This window comes from Micropterus salmoides, unplaced genomic scaffold, assembly GCF_014851395.1.
Source record: "Micropterus salmoides isolate LMB-PRFRI ecotype aquatic unplaced genomic scaffold, ASM1485139v1 Ms_hic_scaffold_11, whole genome shotgun sequence".
Classification (NCBI taxonomy): Eukaryota; Metazoa; Chordata; class Actinopteri; order Centrarchiformes; family Centrarchidae; genus Micropterus; species Micropterus salmoides.
The window spans coordinates 16,828,106-16,848,319 of NW_024040152.1; the positions used below are offsets into that span (position 1 = coordinate 16,828,106).

General features: G+C 40.7%; 4 protein-coding genes across 5 annotated transcripts in view; 3 read left to right on the top strand and 1 right to left on the bottom strand.

Moving 5' to 3' along the window:
* Positions 1–4: 4 nt before the first annotated feature.
* cunh1orf43 (chromosome unknown C1orf43 homolog) lies at positions 5–4,115 on the bottom strand. Its single transcript, XM_038711434.1, has 7 exons — positions 3,814–4,115; positions 2,779–2,880; positions 2,111–2,219; positions 1,905–1,958; positions 1,654–1,820; positions 1,184–1,242; positions 5–1,063 (listed from the first exon to the last, which is right to left on the bottom strand). The coding sequence occupies exons 1-7, from the start codon at positions 3,865–3,867 to the stop codon at positions 844–846; spliced, it is 765 nt and encodes a 254-aa protein (XP_038567362.1). The 5' UTR covers positions 3,868–4,115; the 3' UTR covers positions 5–843.
* A 554-nt stretch (positions 4,116–4,669) lies between these two features.
* Positions 4,670–12,607, top strand: si:dkey-92i15.4. 2 transcript variants are annotated; one of them, XM_038711431.1, is made up of 7 exons: positions 4,670–4,892; positions 7,093–10,053; positions 10,157–10,352; positions 10,639–10,737; positions 10,828–11,077; positions 11,187–11,303; positions 12,060–12,607. In XM_038711431.1, the coding sequence occupies exons 2-7, from the start codon at positions 7,424–7,426 to the stop codon at positions 12,221–12,223; spliced, it is 3,456 nt and encodes a 1,151-aa protein (XP_038567359.1). In that variant the 5' UTR covers positions 4,670–4,892; positions 7,093–7,423; the 3' UTR covers positions 12,224–12,607. The 2 variants fall into 2 exon arrangements, with proteins under 2 accessions (XP_038567359.1, XP_038567358.1); XM_038711430.1 differs by lacking the exon at positions 4,670–4,892 and adding an exon at positions 4,925–6,028.
* A 1,038-nt stretch (positions 12,608–13,645) lies between these two features.
* Positions 13,646–17,850, top strand: aqp10a (aquaporin 10a). The gene is made up of 6 exons (XM_038711435.1): positions 13,646–14,026; positions 15,724–15,850; positions 16,201–16,338; positions 16,455–16,573; positions 16,659–16,876; positions 17,179–17,850. The coding sequence occupies exons 1-6, from the start codon at positions 13,943–13,945 to the stop codon at positions 17,387–17,389; spliced, it is 897 nt and encodes a 298-aa protein (XP_038567363.1). The 5' UTR covers positions 13,646–13,942; the 3' UTR covers positions 17,390–17,850.
* Positions 17,851–18,905: 1,055 nt separating this feature from the next.
* Positions 18,906–20,214, top strand: part of atp8b2 (ATPase phospholipid transporting 8B2) — a 31,252-nt gene continuing 29,943 nt past the window's right edge. Inside the window, exon 1 of the mRNA XM_038711437.1 lies at positions 18,906–19,170. The gene's annotated coding sequence lies outside the window, so the exon portion shown is untranslated. The remainder of the gene's footprint in view (positions 19,171–20,214) is intronic.

A 20,214-nucleotide genomic window follows, 5' to 3' on the forward strand; every position in this document is an offset into this window, starting at 1 on the left:
AAAATAGTTTGACTGTTACTGTTTTATTTGGATGGCAACTTGTACAACAAACACCACAGAAAATAAAATTATTCAGGCATGACAATGCCTCCCTGGAAACCCTGAACACCAAATAAAACACACAGTTAAGACATCTGGGGGCCAGTCTACAAAAGTCAAGAAAGAGACTTCCCCCGATCCAAAACCTCACATAAATGAATGCACTGTAATACTGTTAAATGACATTGCACTGAAAGAAGTGATTAAACAAAAAGAGCACTTAATCATCAAAACATTAAATCATTAAGTATGGCTTCTGTGAAAACAAACAATTAATGTTAAACAAAATAGGCTGTCAAATTCACTGCAGCAAATGAACAGCAGAGATATACACAGACGTAAACATAAGTGACATAAACAATGTCTTTTGTTCTCTCAGTGAGGCATCGTTAACACTGATTTTCTCTTCAAACAGTGTTGACTATTGGCATGTTTAAATATAGTTGGTTAAGTTGAACAAGGTGGCATAGGCCTTTACATTGTGCAATAAATACTGATTGTCTTTAGCCATTGCATAGCTCCATAGCTCTGGTTTTGTTTTGGTCAAATCAACCCTACTTACTATAGTCATTTTTCTACCCAATTATAGCACTCATACATGCATTAATACTGGATATACGCATAAGCCAGCAGTCTGATATGCACTTTACTGTAAACAAGGCAATATGTATTAGTATATGAAGGCAGTGCTTATAACACTTCACTCTAAACTATCTGGCAACATGCCATTCTGAAGGCACTTTAATCACAGGCAGCACTACCTTGTCCTTGACCTTTTCTTTTTTGGACTAGTGTTACATATTTTCAGAAAGAACTGTCCAGAGTGTTGTAGTTGTCTTTGAAGTTCTTCAGCTCCAGGAAGTGTCTGGGCCGCTTGCTGCGCTGCTGCATTGTAGATGTGAGGTAGGTGGTTTGGGTGGGGGAGGAGGAGGAGCTTGCAGGCTCCGTAGTGCTGGTCAGGTCTTTGGCCGCAGACTGGTGGTACTGGCTCGGAGTGCTGCCGCTGCTGCTGTGAGACTTGACCCTACAACCAACAAAGGGAGAAACAGATTGTTCCTGGTGCATAATTAACATTCCGTGACGGGATTAGCATAAAAGGAAAGCTGTAAGGGAGCGCCGTGAGAAAAAGGTTGTGTTTACTCACACAGAGGCCAGTTCAGTTAAAGCTTCCTGGTATTTCAAAAATTCTGCTTCACCAAAAGCCTACAGACGAAAACAGGAACCAAAGACAGGACGTCAGTACATTTGTGAGCTCTAATGCAATCGCAAGTGCACACCAGGATGGGCTATATGGTAAAAATAAAAATCATGCTAATCGTAAAAGCATATTTTATAAATGTGTAAAAATTTTCAGTAGGCCACAATACAGCCCACATAAGTGAAATTGTGCATTAAATATGTAATTGGCTGTTTATGGTACTAAACTACAAGGCTAGATCTGTTAAAAAAGAGATTTACTTTTTAAAAAAATTTCCTTTTGAATTTATCTAATATGATTTTGTCCACCTCTTAAAACTGAATTTGTTATAAGTGAGTGTGTAATACAATGTCATGATGTTTGGAGAGATGACACATCTCTGGCACACAAACACACACACACACACACACACTGACCTCGGCCCCATGCCGGGCTTTACTGTACCCATCCAGCACCGTGTCGATGAGGGAGCTTAAGCTATCTTGGAACATGCAGGTGGAATTTCGTAGCTGCAGAAGCCAGGTCCGAAGTCTTTTACCCGTCACAGCAGTGGATGAACCACCCAGCTCACGGAAAGGGAGATCTGTTGGCAGAAAGTATGGGTGGTATTGTAACAGCTGGATAGGGTCTCTCATGACAAACTAAGATCAGTGACAGCAAAGCTTACCAGTGTCTTTGATGGCATCCAGTGCTCTCATCCTGTACAGGTAGTCATGGGAACCTGCATTAGACACACACATATACAAACAAACAGATTCTTCTGTACATTGGTATAAAAACTACTATGTAGACAGTTACAGGAATGGTGTGTGTGTGTGTGTGTGTGTGTGTGTGTGTGTGTGTGTGTGTGTGTGTGTGTGTGTGTGTGTTTACCACTCTGTTCTCTGGGTTGCAGCCGGTCATCATCTGGGGACAGCAGACGAGGCTCAAAGTGGATTTTCTGGACCAGGCACAGTTTGGCTTCAATTTCTTGCCTCAGATCCTACAACACACACACACAAGAAATACCCAGCTATAACATCATTTGTATGAATATATACACTCACCGGCCACTTTATTAGGTACACCTGTTCAATTGTTTGTTAACACAAATAGCTAACCAGCCAATCACATGGCAGCAACTCAATGCATTTTGGCACGTAGACGTGGTCAAGACAGCTTGCTGAAGTTCAAACCGAGCATCAGAATGGGGAAGAAAGGAGATTGAAGTGACTTTAAATGTGGCATGGTTGTTGGTGCCAGACGGGCTGGTCTGAGTATTTCAGAAACTGCTGATCTACTGGGATTTTCACACATAACCATCTCAAATAACCACAGGCTCAACAAAATCAAACAATAGAAGATTGGAAAAACGTTGCCCGGTCTGATGAGTCTTGATTTCAGCTGCCACATTCAGATGGTAAGGTCAGAAATTGGCGTAAACATGAAAGCATGGATCCATCCAATAAAGTATTTGTCTGTCTATCTATCAATCTTAATCAGCAAAACCAGCAAAGCATTTTACCGCATCACACTTCTGGCACTTGTTGTGCAAGTGTTACCTTAGGAGCATTGTGACCAAGGGGAACATGTGGTCCTCTACGAGACTTCACAGCAAATCGCATAATTTGTCTTTTGACAAAGATGAACAGCAAAACAAACACCTAGAGGAGAGTCAAGAGTTAGCTATAGCTCAGTTTGAATTAGTGAACAAGTTGCATGTGGGTGATAAACACAATCAAAATATAAAGCAAAATACACAGTAAATGAGTAAATATGTAAATAGATTAATTAATAAACTTAAATAGAAAAAAATCATATTGAATTGCTTTTGCATTTTCTGAAGTAAAACATTTTTACACCGAATGCTGGGTTTCCTTTTTAAAAACAGGGCTTAACTTTGTAACTTTTTTTATAAATTTGGAAATCTGCAAAGATTATTATCAGGTTACTAACACAGTAATGCTTAGATTTGTGCATGTTTCTAGTTGTATTATTCTAGGAGGTTTAATGGACATGAGAGAAAACTTAAAACAATTGAAAAACAATTGAAAAACATCAAAATCACTTTTAAATGTTTTCAGATTAATGTTGGTGGGGTAGTACACAACATGATTGTATTAGGGCCTACTGTAAAACATAGTTAATGAGGTTTTAAGTCTGACTTAACACCCCAGTAGAACTTGAAAATTGCATCCTTTTACTATGTCTGTGAATCCACCAAAAACGTTGTGTTTTTATTCAAGACAACATACAGTACGCTAGATATTTAGTTAGTTTAAACTTAGTGGCAGGTGACCTGAAACTTTTTACCTGCCACAGCCAACATTTAGATTGTATTTGGCAGGTGCTAAGTTCATTCCCTGTCTGGGAGTCTTGTGATGTGCACTGAACTCTGAGGCATATGATTTACTGTTTTGCACAGTGTATGTAAGGACAGTATTTTGTGTTTAATGCTGAGAATTTATCCAGTCAATTTGACTCTTTAAAATAATACATTTTGATAAGAGAAACTGCTGCGAAAGTTAAGCCCAGACTGTCGTAAAATACTGTATATGTATTGTATTGTGACTTATAACAAAGCGAAACAGACTCACCAGACTTCCATAGGCCATAACAAGCATCACGTTAACGCTTGAGAGATTCCACATTTTGAGAATGTGCGTTTTTACTAACCTAACTAATGTTAAAGCTAGCTAAACGTCGGCTCAAAGTACGTCCAACAGCTGACCTTTGAGAGGCATAACGTTACAGGTTCATTTAAGTGCTCGTTTTTAAAACGCATGAAGCTGACGTTAAACGACAGCCAAAAAACAGGGAAGTAAAGTAAAGTGCTTTTAACATTAGTTGTTTTTACTTTTCGCTGCCTAGTTTGTTGACTTCCGCGGTAGTCACGTGACCGGTACAGACAGGGTGACGTCAAAAGGTGACGTTTCTCTTGTCTCTTCTGCCATCTGCTGTTCGTCATCACAGCAACGCAACAAACAAACAAACAACTCAACACACACACCAATGATAAAGAAACGCTGCTGTGACAGAAAATAAAGGCCTGTGAATCCTGCAGTTTTCCAGCTCCAACAGTCTCATTAAAAAAAAGATACACACCATCAACTCGCTCAGTTTCCCAATTCCCACATTCTTGCAGTTTTTGTTTGACATTGAATTGCCTATTTATATCCACCTGCTGATTAAATACCATAAACTTCCCTTCGGCATGGTTCTCTGAGTCCTACAGCCCGAAGAATGGATTTAAATAATCAGTGTGTCTGTGTGAGTAAGACAGTGATTTGCATCCATCCTGCAGAGACACTGAGTGCCATTCTTCTGTCAGGAACAAGGGTGGGTGTCTGTGGAGCCGCACTGGAGCTATTTCCCCTACTCACAGACATATCTCTGTCCTGAGAAGACCATGCAACCTACCAGCTCTCTTGTCTGTACGGCTGCTGGTTGATTGGATTATTTGGATCCTAAGACTTGGCCCAGGATCAATCAATGTTTCTGAATCAGTCTGTACTGAGTTTTAACATGCAGAGAGAGACTTTAAGACATCCCTTATTTTGAGTTGCAGCATGCTGATGTGGTAACCACAGTTTCCTCTCTATCAACGGAAGACAGTAGCAGGTGCATACAAAAAAGCAGCAGTAAGAACTTGAGCCTCTACAAGCCAACCAAAACTGTAAGTACTGGTATTTTTATTGCATATAGCTATGTCTGCTTGCTAGTCTGCTTGATGACCTTCCCACTCTGCAGAATCCAGTTTTCCCACAAACAATACTTCTGCTTCTGTGTGGATAAAACCTATCAGCAATCACATATACTTTTCTCCTTCAGGCTTACAGTCCCACAGATTCTCTGTGATCTTGAATAATAATCAGCTTCATTGAAATGCAGCCCGAAGTGCTTTACAACAAAGAAATTACATGGACCGATAATAAAGTTCAAAAAATAGAATACATAGAATCAAATGAAATACAGCATTTTAAAAGATGTGCAGCAGTGCATAAGAGCGAAACAAAAGGAGTTTCCGGCCTGTATCAGGAAAGTCATAGCTGGTTAAAAGTTAAAGTGAAGAGATGAGTTTTGTTGAACATATGTCATACGAGAGGTGTACTTTTAACAATATTTATCCCTGCTGGTATTAATGGGGTCTACATGAGGTCTTTGTTTTCTCTGGTCCCAATTAAAGGTGCTCTGTTATTAGGTATTTTGATACCTGCTCAGCCCAGATGAATAATACTCAGTTTTGCCTAAGGTGGGGTTGATACTATAAGCCTGTGCTGGGAAATAACACTCTTGTTCCTTTTCACACAATTGTCCAAACTGTATCTCCTCTCCCTTGAGCTATAAAATGCTGATGTGAGTTTGAGTATACTGTAGGGCGTATATGTAAGCATGGTTGTGTTTTTTGTGTGTGTGTGTGTGTGTGTGTGTGTGTGTGTGTGTGTCTGTGTGTGCACACTCCCTGTTTAGCCATTTAGTGAGTGACACATTAAACTGAAGTCAGGAATGCTACCCTGTGAGAAGAGGAAAAGAGGGAGAAAACAACAATGGAAGGGGGAGGAGAGAGAAAGAGAGACAGACACACAGACAGAGAGAGAGAGAGAGAAAGAAAATGAGAGCGGACGAGAGGACAAACCAGTGTGGCAGGTTTGCGTCACTGTACACAGTCCGTCATGAAAAGCTGATGGCAAGAGACGGAGAAAAAAGAGAGACAGGAGCTAGGAGCTGATGTCATTACACAGTGCTGCCTTCATTATGAACCTGTGTCAACACAGTGGTGTAGGACAAGCACAGGAGTCACCATTACAGAAGGTAAGGTCCATGCGTTTGTGTGAGTGAATGTGTGAGTGGATTAATCAGCTAATTTGTGATTAGATGAGTGAGTAAATGTGTCTATTTTAAAGTATACTGTACAGTGTTGCCGGGGTTACCCAGATGGGAGGCTATATGACCTAGCAGAACAGGTGTTTCTGTAAACTGACACTCAAACTCACCTGCATTGGAAAGCGCCACAGAGACTGTCCCCCAAAATTACACGTTATCTAAACTGAACCTAAACAGCTTTGTATAATTATGCCCGCAATGCTTATTGAATTCCCTTGTCCTTTTGTTTTTGGACAGTAATCAACATTTTGTATTTGTAAATGAAATTAACATCTTACAGAATTAATGATCAAAGATGTGTTCACTGTCTTACTGACAGTGCCGACTGTGTATGGCTGTATACTCAGATACCCCTGATGAGCCATTGTCCATCAGTCATGCTATCTTTCTCTCAGCAGGCTGTATGTAAATCAAAATGACATTGTCCTCATCTTTGTTCATCTTATCTGATTGTTTCACCTGAATCCTCTGTTACATCAGTATCAGTCACTCACTGTCATTCTTTGACCGATACGTGTGGCACTTTAACACATTGTTTTTGCTAAGAGGATTGTCGTTAGGTGAGTTTTTCCAGTTTTTGGTTCAGGTTTAGCAGAGGCTGACAGGTAGTCATGAGTATGTTGCTTATGTAAACAACCGTTATGATATGTGTACACAATAGAGTGAATTTTCTCTGTCCTAATGTTCTGTGAATGGGCCCATTGAGTCCCTGTGAGGGAAATGTCAGGAGGGCAGGGACATGTTGCAAAATGACATGACTGACGGAGTGAGTAGACTGTAGTGTTTTTGGTTCTGGCTCATTTTCTCAGCCCCTCCATTTGCTGTACACTTTAATACTTCTCTGTAGCATGTAGTGTTCAATGCCGTAAAACCACTCTATGATTCTGATTCTGACCATTTCGAGGTGCCAGAGCGACCACAATCCACATATCACAACATTCCAGCCCAATCCATTCTGAGGATAGAAATTTGTATATTTTTATGTTTGGCAGGCAATGGGAGCTGTTTACTGAAGTCGTGCAAGGGAACCAGAGACTCGAAGGGGCAGAACGACAAGAAATCAAGGAGAGGAGCCCTGAGGAGTCATCTCTTCTAGACCACAAAACTAAGAATAATCAGGAGCATCACTGAAATATCAAACTTTTTAATGCACCATTTGTTTCTGTGCAAGAAAGTAGGAGGACTTTTCACACTCAAAACTGCAGCATTCAAACTCTAAAAGATAGTTGCTTGGAATCTCTTAAATATCAAGTTCACTCTTCCGCTCTCTTTTTGGGATTTGGCACTTGACAGGCAGTCATTAACTTTGTTTACTCTCAGACAATGGACTTGTCCTTGCTCCCTACTCCATCAAGTGAGCGCAACAACCAGAGGACAGGAGCATGCTTCACTGTCCGCTCAGCAAACTCTCCGTCTTACCGCCTCACTCGCAGGCCAGGTGTTAGGACACCCCTAGTTTTCTCAGAGGAGGAGAGGCAGGGTACTGACCGAGTTGGAGAAAGAGAGAGATCCAGGACGCACACTGGCACAAATTGTGCAAACAAGGAGGAAAATCGCACAGTCACTGGTGAAGCCAAGACTGGGAGTAGCAGCACTGTCAAAGGTCAGTGTGAGGAGAAGGAAGCATCAGGCTATAAAATGTCTACCAAGCTGAACCACAATGGCACAACAGACAACACAGCCACTGGGTTTGGCACTGACAAAAGTGGGAACCCTATATCTGAAACCCGGGGCAGGACAGAGTGGAGGAGACACAACCTGTCAAGTAGAAGTAAGAGTTTAGATTGGAGAACAGGGGAAAAAAGCCCTGACCGGGGAAAAAGGGCTGACATGTTGTCAACCAAAACAGGTGAGAACATCAGCAAACAGGGTGGAGGCTTGGATGAAAGACGGACACAAATTGAAGGAGTGAGGACCTATTACAACTCTCCAGGTACAAGTAATGTTGTGCGAGAGAGTAGCCCAGTGAGTCACATGAGTGAGCCTTTGAACAGGGCCAGTAGGGGTAATTCTCTCCCCTCCAGAATGAGGTCCCAGTCCGGATCAGGCTCTGGTGTCAGAGGAACATCTACTTCGTTTGGACCCAAAGGAGGTCACAGTATACTGGAGCGGATAGAGAAACTCTACGGGTCAGCTGGTTTTGATAAAACGGAGGATTGCAGCTTAAATAAGGATTTGTCCACCCCTGTAACGTCCCATCGCAAAGAAACTACCACAGACTTCCCCACTTCAGCACAACAGACTTCATATGAGGGGGTAGCAGGGGGAACGTTCCCCAGGTGTTTCTCATCAGGAGCGAAAAGGAGCCATAGTCCAGTGCAAAGCAGGAAATCATTCACCTCGACACAAAAAGACTCTTCTGAGACACTATCTCCAGCGACAAGAAGTATCAGGGAGAAATGGTCAGGGGAACAGTGGCAAGGAGACACCCGGGGCAGGTATTCAGAGGTAGGGGGAGTTCACTCGGGAAGAGGATCAGAGGAAATCAGCACGAGGTCTCTGGATGGAGCAAGGAGCAGGTGGACTGTAGCACCTCAGATAACATCTGCAAGGGCTGTGGGAGGAATTGCCTCAGCTCCACAATCAAACACTTTCTTAGAAGAAGAGAGATCGGTTTCCATGAGAGATTCGTCTGGAGTGAGAGACAGAAGGGCAAGTGGAAGTAAGGATCAGGGCAGGGTGAACCATGGAGAGGAAAAGGGCGAGACCAATGGAATTAATGGGACATTGAGAGAAAGAACTGGTGGACTTAAAGAACAGGAAAAAGAGAAAGACACCGATGACGGACCAAAACAAAAAACTGAATTGAAGGCTGAGGCTATCAGTGATGAAGATGTGTTTGAGCCAACACAGAAAATCACATTGAAAACAATAGAGAAGAAGAAATGCCAAGATATAGTGTCAGGCCCCTCTGCAGCCAGTGTGAGAAATAAGATCAATCAGTTTGAGGCTCTGACACAGAGATCCCAGGGTTTGACTACAGGAAAGGTCCTGATGTCCAGACGGGCCTTGTCTGTGCCAACAAAACTCAGCAGTGCATATGATGGAGTTAAAAAGAGTGGGTCAGCAAGAGTGATAGATGCATTGAGAGGCAAGTGGGAGGGACTGAAAGAGGGAGGGGAGGCAGGTGAGATAACTGAGGAGAAAGTGACAGGAGCAGGAAAGAAGCTGGGATCAGAAAGGTCTTTATCAGTGGACGAGGTTGGACTAGCATTAGGGAGGAAAGAGAGAGAATGGAATAATGAAGTAAAAGAAACAGATGACTGTAAAAACTGCACTGAAGATTTTGGTAAATATTCGAGACTCAAGACTGCACAAGAAATGCCACTAAATGGAGGAGCTCAAAGATGCAGCGGAAACTTTTACATAGATGAGACAGATTTCTCCAAAGTCTCAAGCCCTGAGAAGACATGCGAGAGACCACCATCCTCACTTCTGTCCAACTCCGGTGACACTTCCACCGGTGTGCAGAAAACCGCTGTCCCTAGCGTTATGTTACCTATTTGTGAGGAAGAGAAAACTCCAACAAACACTCCAAACCACTCAGCCATTTGTTCACCTGCCGCACAGCCGGAAAACGCCACTCCCTTTGCAGACAGTGAAAATGAAAGCATTTCTGTCCACACACAAGCAGCCAGTACTCCAGAACCAGAACCCCAACCTCTCTCTCGTCCCCTCACCACTTTGTCTCACAGCAACCTCCCTGATCTCATCTCTCCAGATGTCAAAGCAGCCCATCCAAATAGGAAGAAACCGGCGTTGGACATGAATGCTTGGGTTGCTGGCTTGAACACAAAGATTAAGGTCTGGAATGACGAAGATGATTATGAGGATGATGATGATGATAGTACACAGAAGGATGAGGATTCAAACTATGATTCAGATTCTGGAGAGTCCTCTGTGACCATTACTAGTAACATGAGCCAGTCAGATCACAGGAGCTTCAGTGTCAGGTGTGTGCTTTTTATATGATCCGATTTCTGGTTTGATGGAGGTATTCCTTCCAACAACTGGTCCATTTTTAACCGTCTGAAATCTTGTCTTTCCTTCCTGTAGTCTGTCAGACCTCTGTAACTTTGCTGGAGTTGACTATGAGTCAGAGAATGACAGCGATGAGTGGCAATCTACATGCCAGCGGACTGCCTCTCTGAGCTCAGATGCGTCGGCCCTGTCCTGTGTGTCTGTGATGCCCAGTGAGGAGCTCGACAGGCTGCTGGAGGATGTCAGGAGCCTGGGGGACAGCAACCTGCAGGTACAAACAGCTGGGCATCAGTAACTTTTACAGGCTTTGCTGTGGCCTTAAACTTGTGATACTGAACCAACAGTCTTTCTCTGGCTAGTCATTTCAATGGCCCCTTTTTAGCTTGGCATTAACCTGTGTCAAACTGGATTACATTACATCTGTCATAAAGTTCTTTACAGCTCACCAGTTACTGTTCCAGTATTTCCCATTGTTTTGTTTTGACATGATCAGACATATATTCAGAAAAAACATCAAGAGTATAACCACAACTTCTTTCTATCTTCCCTTCTTGAAGGATTATGACGATGTGCAGGTGGTGGTTCTCCATAAGGAGGTGGGAGTAGGACTGGGCTTCAGTTTGGCAGGCGGCGTGGACCAGAACAAGCCAGTCACTGTGAGGAAGATATTTAATTTCTCATGAAAAATATCTAAATCCATTGTCCTCAGCCTCTTTCTCAATTATCTCTCGATGCCTTCTTTTCAGGTTCACAAAGTGTTTCACTCAGGTGTTGCAGCCCAGGAAGGCTCCATAAGGGAAGGGTACCAGGTCTTGTCAATCAATGGCACAGCACTGTGTGGCTATGCCCACTGGGAGGCCTTGAGGGTCCTGAGAAAAGCAAAGACTCGGGAGTTAGGGGTGGTGGTCCTGAGGAGGGGAGGCATTTACAATGTCTCTAAGGGGGGAGTGCAGACAAATAATCAGGGACCAACGCAGACTCAGTTCACAGAGACAGGTGAAACGTTTTACTTTACCAAAGTTCTGAAAACATATTTGTCCTAAACCTGCAGCAGTTTAACGTGATTAACTCTATCTCCGTTTTTCTGATTTTTCTCCTCTCTCAGGTCAACATGTGTGTGTGCATCTGGAGAAGAACAGCAGGGATCTGGGCTTCAGCCTGGAGGGAGGTGTGGGCTCCAGTCCGGAGAACAGACCACTCACTGTGCAAAAGATCTTCCATGGTGAGAACTGAAGCTCAGTATTTCAGATCACCACAGAGAAATGCAGGGATTTGAACTCAAACAGGTCAACATAATATACATTAGATGGCCAAAAGTATGTGGACACCTGAACTTTGCACTCTGGTGTTATTGTTGAACAGCTCATTCCAAATCCACGAGCATTAATGCAGCAGCAGCAGCCACAAGTGCATTAGTGAGGCAGACAATGGGTGATAAGACCTAGCTTGCCATCAATATTCATCCCGACAGTGTTGAATGGAGTTGAGGTCAGGGCACCCTGTGCGACATTCAAGCTTCTCCACTACTAACTCAGAAAATTATGTGAGTGGATCTACACTTTGTGCACAGGATCACAGTCATGTCAAAACAGAAAAGCACATAACTGATTTTATTTCATCGAGCCCAAACCAAGAAAAAGCCCAGACAAAAAGTAAACAAAAATATGACGACAGGTGTCCACATATAGTGTAACTTACAGTATCTTCTCAAATAAAGTAAAAACTATAAAATGTTGGATTATTAAATTATACAGGTTATTTTACATCCAAATTAAATGGGGAAAGAAATCCATCGTAATGCCTTTACAATGCCAGTTTTGTTGTCGGTTTAATCAAACTTTTAGCAACACTATCAGAATTAATATGCCAAATTTAATTACCATACACATACTGTATTACCTTTTCATGATGACCACTTTGAGTCTCGTTCATTAAAGCTGTTTATCGAATGTTCCCTTTCCACTGTTTTCCCTTTCAGGAGGTCCTGTTGACAAGGTGTTTCCTGGTGATGAAGTTGTAGAGATTGGGGGTGTGAGCGTGGTTGGGATGAGACGCCTAGAGGCCTGGACTTTGATCAGGAGACTGGCCCCCGGACCTGTGGACGTGGTGCTTCGTCGCACACTTAGACATCCGAAAACATGAGAATTACTGAGGTCTGAAGTTCAGTGAATGAACATGAAATACTTAAATTAAGCGAGTTATTTGCGCCATTTGCCATTCAAACTATATATTTTTTTAGTCTTTATAACAAAGCCCTAAAGGAAATATAATCTTGGATACCAGGTCAAAAGTATGTATCTTCCTTCAGTTCTACAGGATTACATCTACCTCAACGCTTGAAATATTTCTGTACATGCACTGACAGCAATTATATTTATCAAGTCAACCAATCTTTGTAACATTAGTTCGGTTGGTAAAAAGCCATAATGTGGCCCCTGTAAATGAGAATACATGTTGTAATATATTGTGAATAGAAGCTAACTGCATTTAGAGTTTTTATTGCTTTTTAATAAATCCTAACTTAAAGTGATGGTTTTTGATTCTTATGTCCAGCAGAGGGAGATAGCGTGACATGATATAATCTTTCTTTTAGAAAATGCAGTGGGGTAAAGGTTTCTGTCCTTTTATACATTACCAATCTGTGATACTTAAAAAGTAGATATGATAAGATAATCTGTTGCTCACTCTCTCCATGCACTATGTCATGGTTTATGTTATGGACAGATAGTCATTACTTCACTTTTACCACACTTAAAATAAAGCCTACCAGTCTGTCTTCAGATGAAAGAGCAGGAAAAAAGACAGAAATCAAAGCCTTTTCGCCAGTGAGGATGCAGAACTGACTTTGTGTGTCAAACAGTCATGGTGCCCTTTATATCTTATCTGATCACATTTTCATGCCACAATCAAGTGCCTCTCTAAAAATTATCAGCAATAATGCAGGTCTTTACTCTTACACAGCAATTATTTGGGTTGCATAACCTATTAGGAGTCCAGAGTTCAGTGAGACAGGTTACAGTAACATCTTGCTCTCTGATGATGAGAGGGGCCTCCCTATCAACCACCTTAGCCAACATTCACCACACCAGTTATAATAAAATTTGTACATATATTTACAGTCTAATGATTTTTGGACTTCAAATACATGAGATCAGTTTTCACATTTGTATTTTCAACATCTATCCTACACGTTTAAGCCGGGTTCTGGTGGTTTATTCAGGCATATTGGTTCTTTAATACAGCATATCTAAACTGTTGTATGCAAAGCCATTGTTATGTATGTAATATGCACCAATGTTTTGACATTTATGAAGTTTTGGTGTATTGCAACTATTGCGACGAAGGAAGTCATAATGTATATCTCTGTTGTGCTGATGGGCTGAGTGATAATAGACATGGTGTATTCTTATTTATTCAGTATGTTAGTGTTAAGTGTGGCTGTTTCTCACATGGACACAGATTGATGATTTACTAAACATCTGTATATATTCCGATTCTGTGGCTTATTGCTGTTAACACATAATCGGACTGTTTATGGCATCTGCTCATGTAAGCAACCTCTAATAGCTAAGGTGCATTTTGCTCTCTGAACCAGCAAATCCTGAGGTGTGACAACCCAATAAATGAGTAATAGTCTTTTACCAGCTGTGTGGAAGGAGAATGCAGAGAAGTGGAGAGGAGAGATACAGTGCACAGCCCTTTGATGCTAAGGTGAAAACTTCTTTTTGTCGTCAGCACTGACACCTCCTTCACTGACACCACCACATCAGCTCCTGGACAGACGGAGAGCCCAACAGCTAGTCTGTCTGACAACAGCAACAGGGTTCAGTGTGAGATGAGAACAGGGATTTAACTCCAGCTATGTTGAAGCAACGTGTTATGAAGGTGAGGAATGCCCTGGTGCGAGAGTGCTTGGCTGAGTTCTTGGGAACATTTGTATTGCTGGTAAGTGACACTCACACTAGTTGGCTTTTTGTGTACTAACTAGATCAACACTGAATTTGCAGTTTCTTTAACTGACATAGTGAAAAATAAAAATATATAATAAGAGAGGTGAAGTTAGACATGTAAGAATTCCATCATTTTTATAGACGTGGCTTTTTTTAACACAATTTTCTCTCATAATCATTTGGCTTCCACTGTGTTGTGCGATTGTACCTAAAGCTTTAAAAGAAAAAGTACTCAATGCAGAAAAATGTCCCATGTGACTGTGATACTATTATATATTATATCATTAGATTATTAATACTTCCACATGAACGCAGGATTTTACTGTTGCAGTTGGTTGAGGTGTAGCTAATTTTGAACTATTTTGATTCAGACTGCAACTAATGATTATTGTCATAATGCATTAATCTGCTGATTATTTTCTCCATTAATTGATTGATTGATTGCTTTGTTAAAAAATAGCGAGAAATGTGCAATTATGTCACAATTACCCAGAGCCCAGTGATAATTACAATGCTTGTCCAAACCTAAATTTTTCTGTCAATTGACTTTTTTTGTTCCAGCTGTACTTTGTTGGGTATTTTTAATTATAACAAAGCATGTTTTAAACACTCTTCATTTGTTTGTGTGTAAAAAATATTAATTCGTGAAGTAACTAAAGCTAAATGTAGTGGAGTTAAAAGTACAATACCTCAAATTTCTACAGTGAGTACAGTACTTGAGAAAATGTACTTAGTTACTGTCCACAACTGACACTTGAACCACAAGTGAAATGTTGAAGCCCCGTACAGACAGCTTTCAAAGATGCAAAGGTAAATTATTAAACCACTTTCTAGAATCAAGGTGATTTTGGGATTTAAGATTACTATTGAAGATTAACAGTTAAGATTTAGGGTGGTGAGGATATTTCTTGACCCCCATTTTAATTATTTCAGTTTACTGTATTGTGTTCCCACTAAGAGAGAAAGTCAGATGTATACAAAACATTCATGAACTAATAAAAGCACAATTTTGCCATCACAAGATCTGTAAAATAATACAGTTTCAATACATAACTTAGAAATCCAATGTAATGTTGAAATTAATTAATAAACATGATTCCATGTTGGATTTACATTATTATCCATAGAGGCCTTCCACCTGTCATCATTCACAAGCACATTCAACTACTGTTGCCAGAAACCTTATGTATATGTCTTTGTCTTTATTTACAGTCATTGTTACAAGACCATAACTTGCTTTTATGTGCCCTGGAACTTTAATAAATACATAATACAGCAAGGTCAATTAGGGAGTTATTGCCCATAAAGTTTAATCAGAAACTCAATCAAATAAATGTGTGTTTTACTTCTCTCATCTGTGCGGTTCAGAGTCAGATGGATTGTTATATGGCCATTTAGATAAGAAGTGGACGGTTGCATTACAAAGTCTAAGTTAATTCTAATTACATTTAATGATCTCAAATGTGTCTTTGTTAACTGATAACTTTGTTTGACTTATAAATAACTGATCAATCATGAGAGCAATAAGGAATTACAAAATGTATTTTTGCCTGTATCAGTGTGAAGTGAGCTTTAGTGTCTGAATTTTTTTGCCATGGAAGGATTGTTTCTTGTTCCCCTCAAATTTACAATATTTATCCTGACTTTTGGGGTTTTCTCCCAATCACTCCATCCCCTTAATCTGTTGTGAAGCTTTTTGGCTGCGCTGCTGCAGCCCAGGTGAAGACAAGCAGAGAGACCAAAGGCCAGTTCCTGTCAGTCAACATGGCCTTCTCTGTGGGTGTGATGTCAGCTATGTACCTCACCAAGGGTATCTCAGGTAAAAAAAACAAACAAAAAAGCTTACATGGACACTAACCATCAACTGGTATCCTGGAATGATTAACATGTAGTAAAATACAACCTCAGTATTTATTTTGATGTCTCACACTCTGAGTTATGACTTTTCCATTACTGCATTCATTCACTGACATGATTTATTACAGTAATACCTGTGCAGAGAGGCCTTGTCCAGCTTATCAGTGCCTTCCCTCTGACTAATATCTTCCAGAATACAACTACTCTTAGTTGACACACTACAAATAATCTGAGATTTCATTACCTTCAAATCTTTCTCGCTGTAATTCACTTCTGTCTCTCTCTCGCTCCACGTCCTATTTTTCTCTGTAGGTGCTCATCTGAACCCAGCGGTGACTCTGAGCTTCTGTGTGTTAGGCCAAGTGCCCTGGGGAAGTCTGTTGCCCTACTGCCTCTCCCAGATGCTTGGGGCGTACATGGCGTCAGGGCTTGTCTACCTGGTCTACTATGGTTAGTTTTTCTGGTACTAATACAAACATTGTATTGAAGTTATTCAGGAGGCTCATTGTAGAACACATTTGCAAATCTATTTGTTGTTTGCTACATTACCTCTGTTTCTGTATCAGATGCTATAATGGAGTTTAGTGGAGGACTACTGACTGTGTACGGCCCAAACGAGACAGCGTCTATTTTTGCCACATACCCCTCAGAGTACATGACTTTGAGCAGAAGTTTCCTTGACCAAGTAAGAGTGATGATTTGTGTAACATTTAATCAGTACTTTAACAGCTGTTCCTTTATTGAATTGCTGCATTTATACTTTTCATTAGGTAGTGGGCACCGGCATGCTGATGTTGTGCATCCTGTGTTTGGGTGAAAAGAGGAATACTCCGGCTCCCTCTGATCTGCTTCCTCCTATAGTGGCAGTGATTGTCTTGGGGATTTCCATGTCAATGTCAGCTAACTGTGGTGGTGCAATAAATCCTGCTCGGGACCTGGGGCCACGCCTCTTTACACTGACGGCAGGCTGGGGCACTGAGGTTTTCACGTAAGAATCTTACTATCTTATCACTTAACACTTACAACTTTCAAACATTTTAAGAGGGACACAGTTTATATTCTTTCAGGTATTTGACCTTGTGTTACTCAAGAAACTATGCAAGTCAGAGGTTATCAGACTTTGGAGCCGTTCTGCGTTATCAAAGGAGCTGATCCACTATGCAACCTGTTGCTATGATCTTACAATCCTTTGGCTTTTCACATCTCAATGCTGGAGAATAAGCACTTGGTCAACAGAAAAGCTCTCATCTGAAGTCCTTTCTGATGTTGATCTGCGTGTCTGTTCCCCAGGTGTTACAACTACTGGTTCTGGGTACCCGTGGTGGCCCCACTTATTGGGGGTGTTATAGGTACTTTCATGTATTTGGTCTTCATCGACTGGCACCTGCCTGACCCAGACCTCCCTGAGAGCCTCTCCACTCTCTCCACCATCAGTGACAAAATAAAGCAGCCCAGCACCACGTGGGACAACGGAGTAGAGTTAAAGGCTGCAAATTTTTAAGTGTTACTGTATAATGTGCTTTTTTAGACAGTAATCTGGCTGTGAGAAAGAAGAAGCGAATATCTGAGCTTAGCCACTGTGAAGATGTGCGCAAATCTCTGAAATAACAGGAATATCTTTTATTATACTGCATGAGCTCTAGTGAGCTTTTAATCACAGCTAGTAGGGCTGGAGGCAGCTGAAAGAGATATTGATTGTTGTGTGATAACGCTGTTTACATTGATGTCTGTATTCTTTAGAATATTAATTTATTCTTGGTTATATTACTGAGCTGTATATACTTTTTTATGAAATGTCATAATGAATATTGAGCATATGTTAAGTTGATTTAATTAAAATTTAAAACATCAGAGTCACTCTTAATTACAATTCTAGTTATTATTTTTACATACTAAACCTGAAAACTGCTCTTTTTGCTGCTGAATTGTTTAAACATTGTGGCATTTTATTTTTTTCTCGAAATATTACTCTTCAAACCTTTGAATTTTTTTACACATTTGCCCCAGTCCATTGTACTATTCCACACAGTGGTCAGAAGTGCATTAACAGGAAAAGGCAATTTGCCAGCTATGGTGCTAAGCCCACAATTTAACAAAATATATTAGACTATTCTGCTCCTGATTTGATGTGCCTATGGTCACAGAATTAAAATGTTTAATCATCTCCCCCCAATGTTCTTGGCTTAGCCTATGTCATCAATACAGTTTGGATAATAAAATGCTTGATTCAAACAATAACCTAAAGGAAACAAAAACTTCTAAACAAATTGATTTTCTCTCTGATTTTGTCTGTTAGTTCTGGTGGGTTGCTCTGCAGCTCCTAGGGCCATTCTGTCCTATATGAGCATATCTCTGCATACTACAATATTTTTAAACAATAATGTAATTAGAATTTTGAAAATCCAATGTATTAATATATGTCTGTGTGCTACATGTTTGAAAGTTAAATTAGGTTAAATAAATATGTGGTAAGTTTAACAACATAGCATCTATGTGGCTTGCTTACTTACTGATACTTAAAGTTACATCTTTAAAACAATAGAAACGGATTTTCCTTTGACCTTAATAGAAGATCTATTGTAGTCCATTAAATGCAAGACACTATCAGTATGATTACAATTAAACTGATGAATTATTTTTACTAATTTTTTTTTTTTGCATGATGTTGTGAATAATGCAGATGAGCTGTGAACAGATGTTGGAGCAGATGGTTCTGACAAAGCAGTAGAGGGCGGTATGACACAAAAGGAAAGAAAAGCACATGGCTACTGAAAAATGCGGAATAAGAGTGTTCAGGTTGTTAAAAGCATCGATGACTTTTCGGTGTAGGGCCTAGATAAAAAAGTATTATAGGCCTAAACGGTTTTAATTAGGTTTAAAACAATAGAAAGTATTGTTTTGTTTTCTGTTTTTTTACGTTGTGCTCTAATAATAATAATAACCAAACACTGCCACTGCAGAGCAAGATGTCAGATTCTCAGTGAAAGTGCTTTAAGGTCCTGAGTGCAGAAGGTTCAGATAGAGGTGGAGAAGGTGACGGAGGTGCAGCCCCTCCTCCTCCCCGTCCTCTCTCCTCACCCCTGGCCGAAGCCAAACCCTCCCTCACCTCGACACGGTGGCTCCAGCGCATCCCGGGTTCCTGCTTCACCCTCCCACCTCAGTGGCCGCGTCTCATCACGGCCAGTTCGTCCAATTCAAGCCCGAAACCCCATCATGACCTCGACACAAGGAGCAGCGAGGATGCCTCCACCAGAAACATATTTATAACGCCAAATTTAAAAGGTATGTTTGCGTTTCCTGAGCTGTGTGTGGTTAGCCGCCCCCACCATGCATGGCCAGTATGCTGTGCAGTCTTTACCAGCTGAAAGTATTGATGTATGTCTCGGTTTTCGTTGTGAAATGTTCAGCTCTTATTACTGCGCCAGGCAGTGTGATTTACATTAAAGCTCCGTTCATACAGTAGACGCAGCTCTTAGTTTCTGGGGTTTCTAAACCTGGAATTAGTCATAACATTTTCCCAAAGTCAAAGTGAAAGTTATTCATGTCACTAGTGACTCCAGACATCACTGCATTTCCTCTAATGGGTGTCTAACAGAGGTTTATGGAGTGCAATTCAATTTCTTCTTAAAAGCAGGCCAATTACATACTGGTTTAACTTTGTTAGAGTTTTGCTTGTCTTTTGTTTTTTTCACTTTGTTGTTAGGCGCTTCCTTATGAAAGTGACCTACAACCTTAGTTCATTTTATTTCATTTCATGCAGATACCACAAGAATCTAAATGTATATATTATGTTAGTATATCGGTGGAAAATAAAATCTCTGTAAATTAATTCCTCCTCAAAAAATACAGAGCCTTCAAAGCAGGCCAAATTCATAGTGGTCTAACTTTGTTAGTGTTTTTCTCTTTTGTTGTTTCAGTTTGTTGATTGGCTTTCTTGGGATAGTGACAAAAGTAGTCTAATTAGTGTAGTAGTACGTCAGAGGGGGCCCTGTAAAATACTTCCCCTATTAATTTAAGTTCTATTTACATAAACAACCAGCCTTCAGAGCAGGCCAATGACACAATGATTTAACTTTGTTAGAGTTATTTTAGTCTTTAATGTTTCAGTTTGGTTTTCCTTCCTTATGAAAGTATTTTAGTGGCTTACAGTAAGCTTGAAGTTTATTTTAAAAGGATGTCATGCAGGTATCAGAAAAATATTTAATACAGTAGTAGAGGAGATTGACAAACCCGTAAAATACCCTGAGGTTAACATCAACAGACTTTATTGTTATGTGAGGACAAAGTACTGTATAGCATACACAAAGCTGAACACAGCAGACACTG

Coding starts and splice junctions, on each gene's coding strand:
- cunh1orf43 (XM_038711434.1), bottom strand. CDS start 3,867: ATGTGGAATCTCTCAAGCGTTAACGTGATGCTTGTTATGGCCTATGGA. Junction 2,881..3,813: donor TTATGGCCTATGGAAGTCTG/GTGAGTCTGTTT, acceptor ACTCTCCTCTAG/GTGTTTGTTTTGCTGTTCAT. Junction 1,243..1,653: donor AAGCCCGGCATGGGGCCGAG/GTCAGTGTGTGT, acceptor TTTCGTCTGTAG/GCTTTTGGTGAAGCAGAATT.
- si:dkey-92i15.4 (XM_038711431.1), top strand. CDS start 7,424: ATGGACTTGTCCTTGCTCCCTACTCCATCAAGTGAGCGCAACAACCAG. Junction 10,353..10,638: donor TGGGGGACAGCAACCTGCAG/GTACAAACAGCT, acceptor CCCTTCTTGAAG/GATTATGACGATGTGCAGGT. Junction 11,304..12,059: donor TGTGCAAAAGATCTTCCATG/GTGAGAACTGAA, acceptor TTTCCCTTTCAG/GAGGTCCTGTTGACAAGGTG.
- aqp10a (XM_038711435.1), top strand. CDS start 13,943: ATGTTGAAGCAACGTGTTATGAAGGTGAGGAATGCCCTGGTGCGAGAG. Junction 15,851..16,200: donor CCTCACCAAGGGTATCTCAG/GTAAAAAAAACA, acceptor TTTTCTCTGTAG/GTGCTCATCTGAACCCAGCG. Junction 16,339..16,454: donor TGTCTACCTGGTCTACTATG/GTTAGTTTTTCT, acceptor TTTCTGTATCAG/ATGCTATAATGGAGTTTAGT.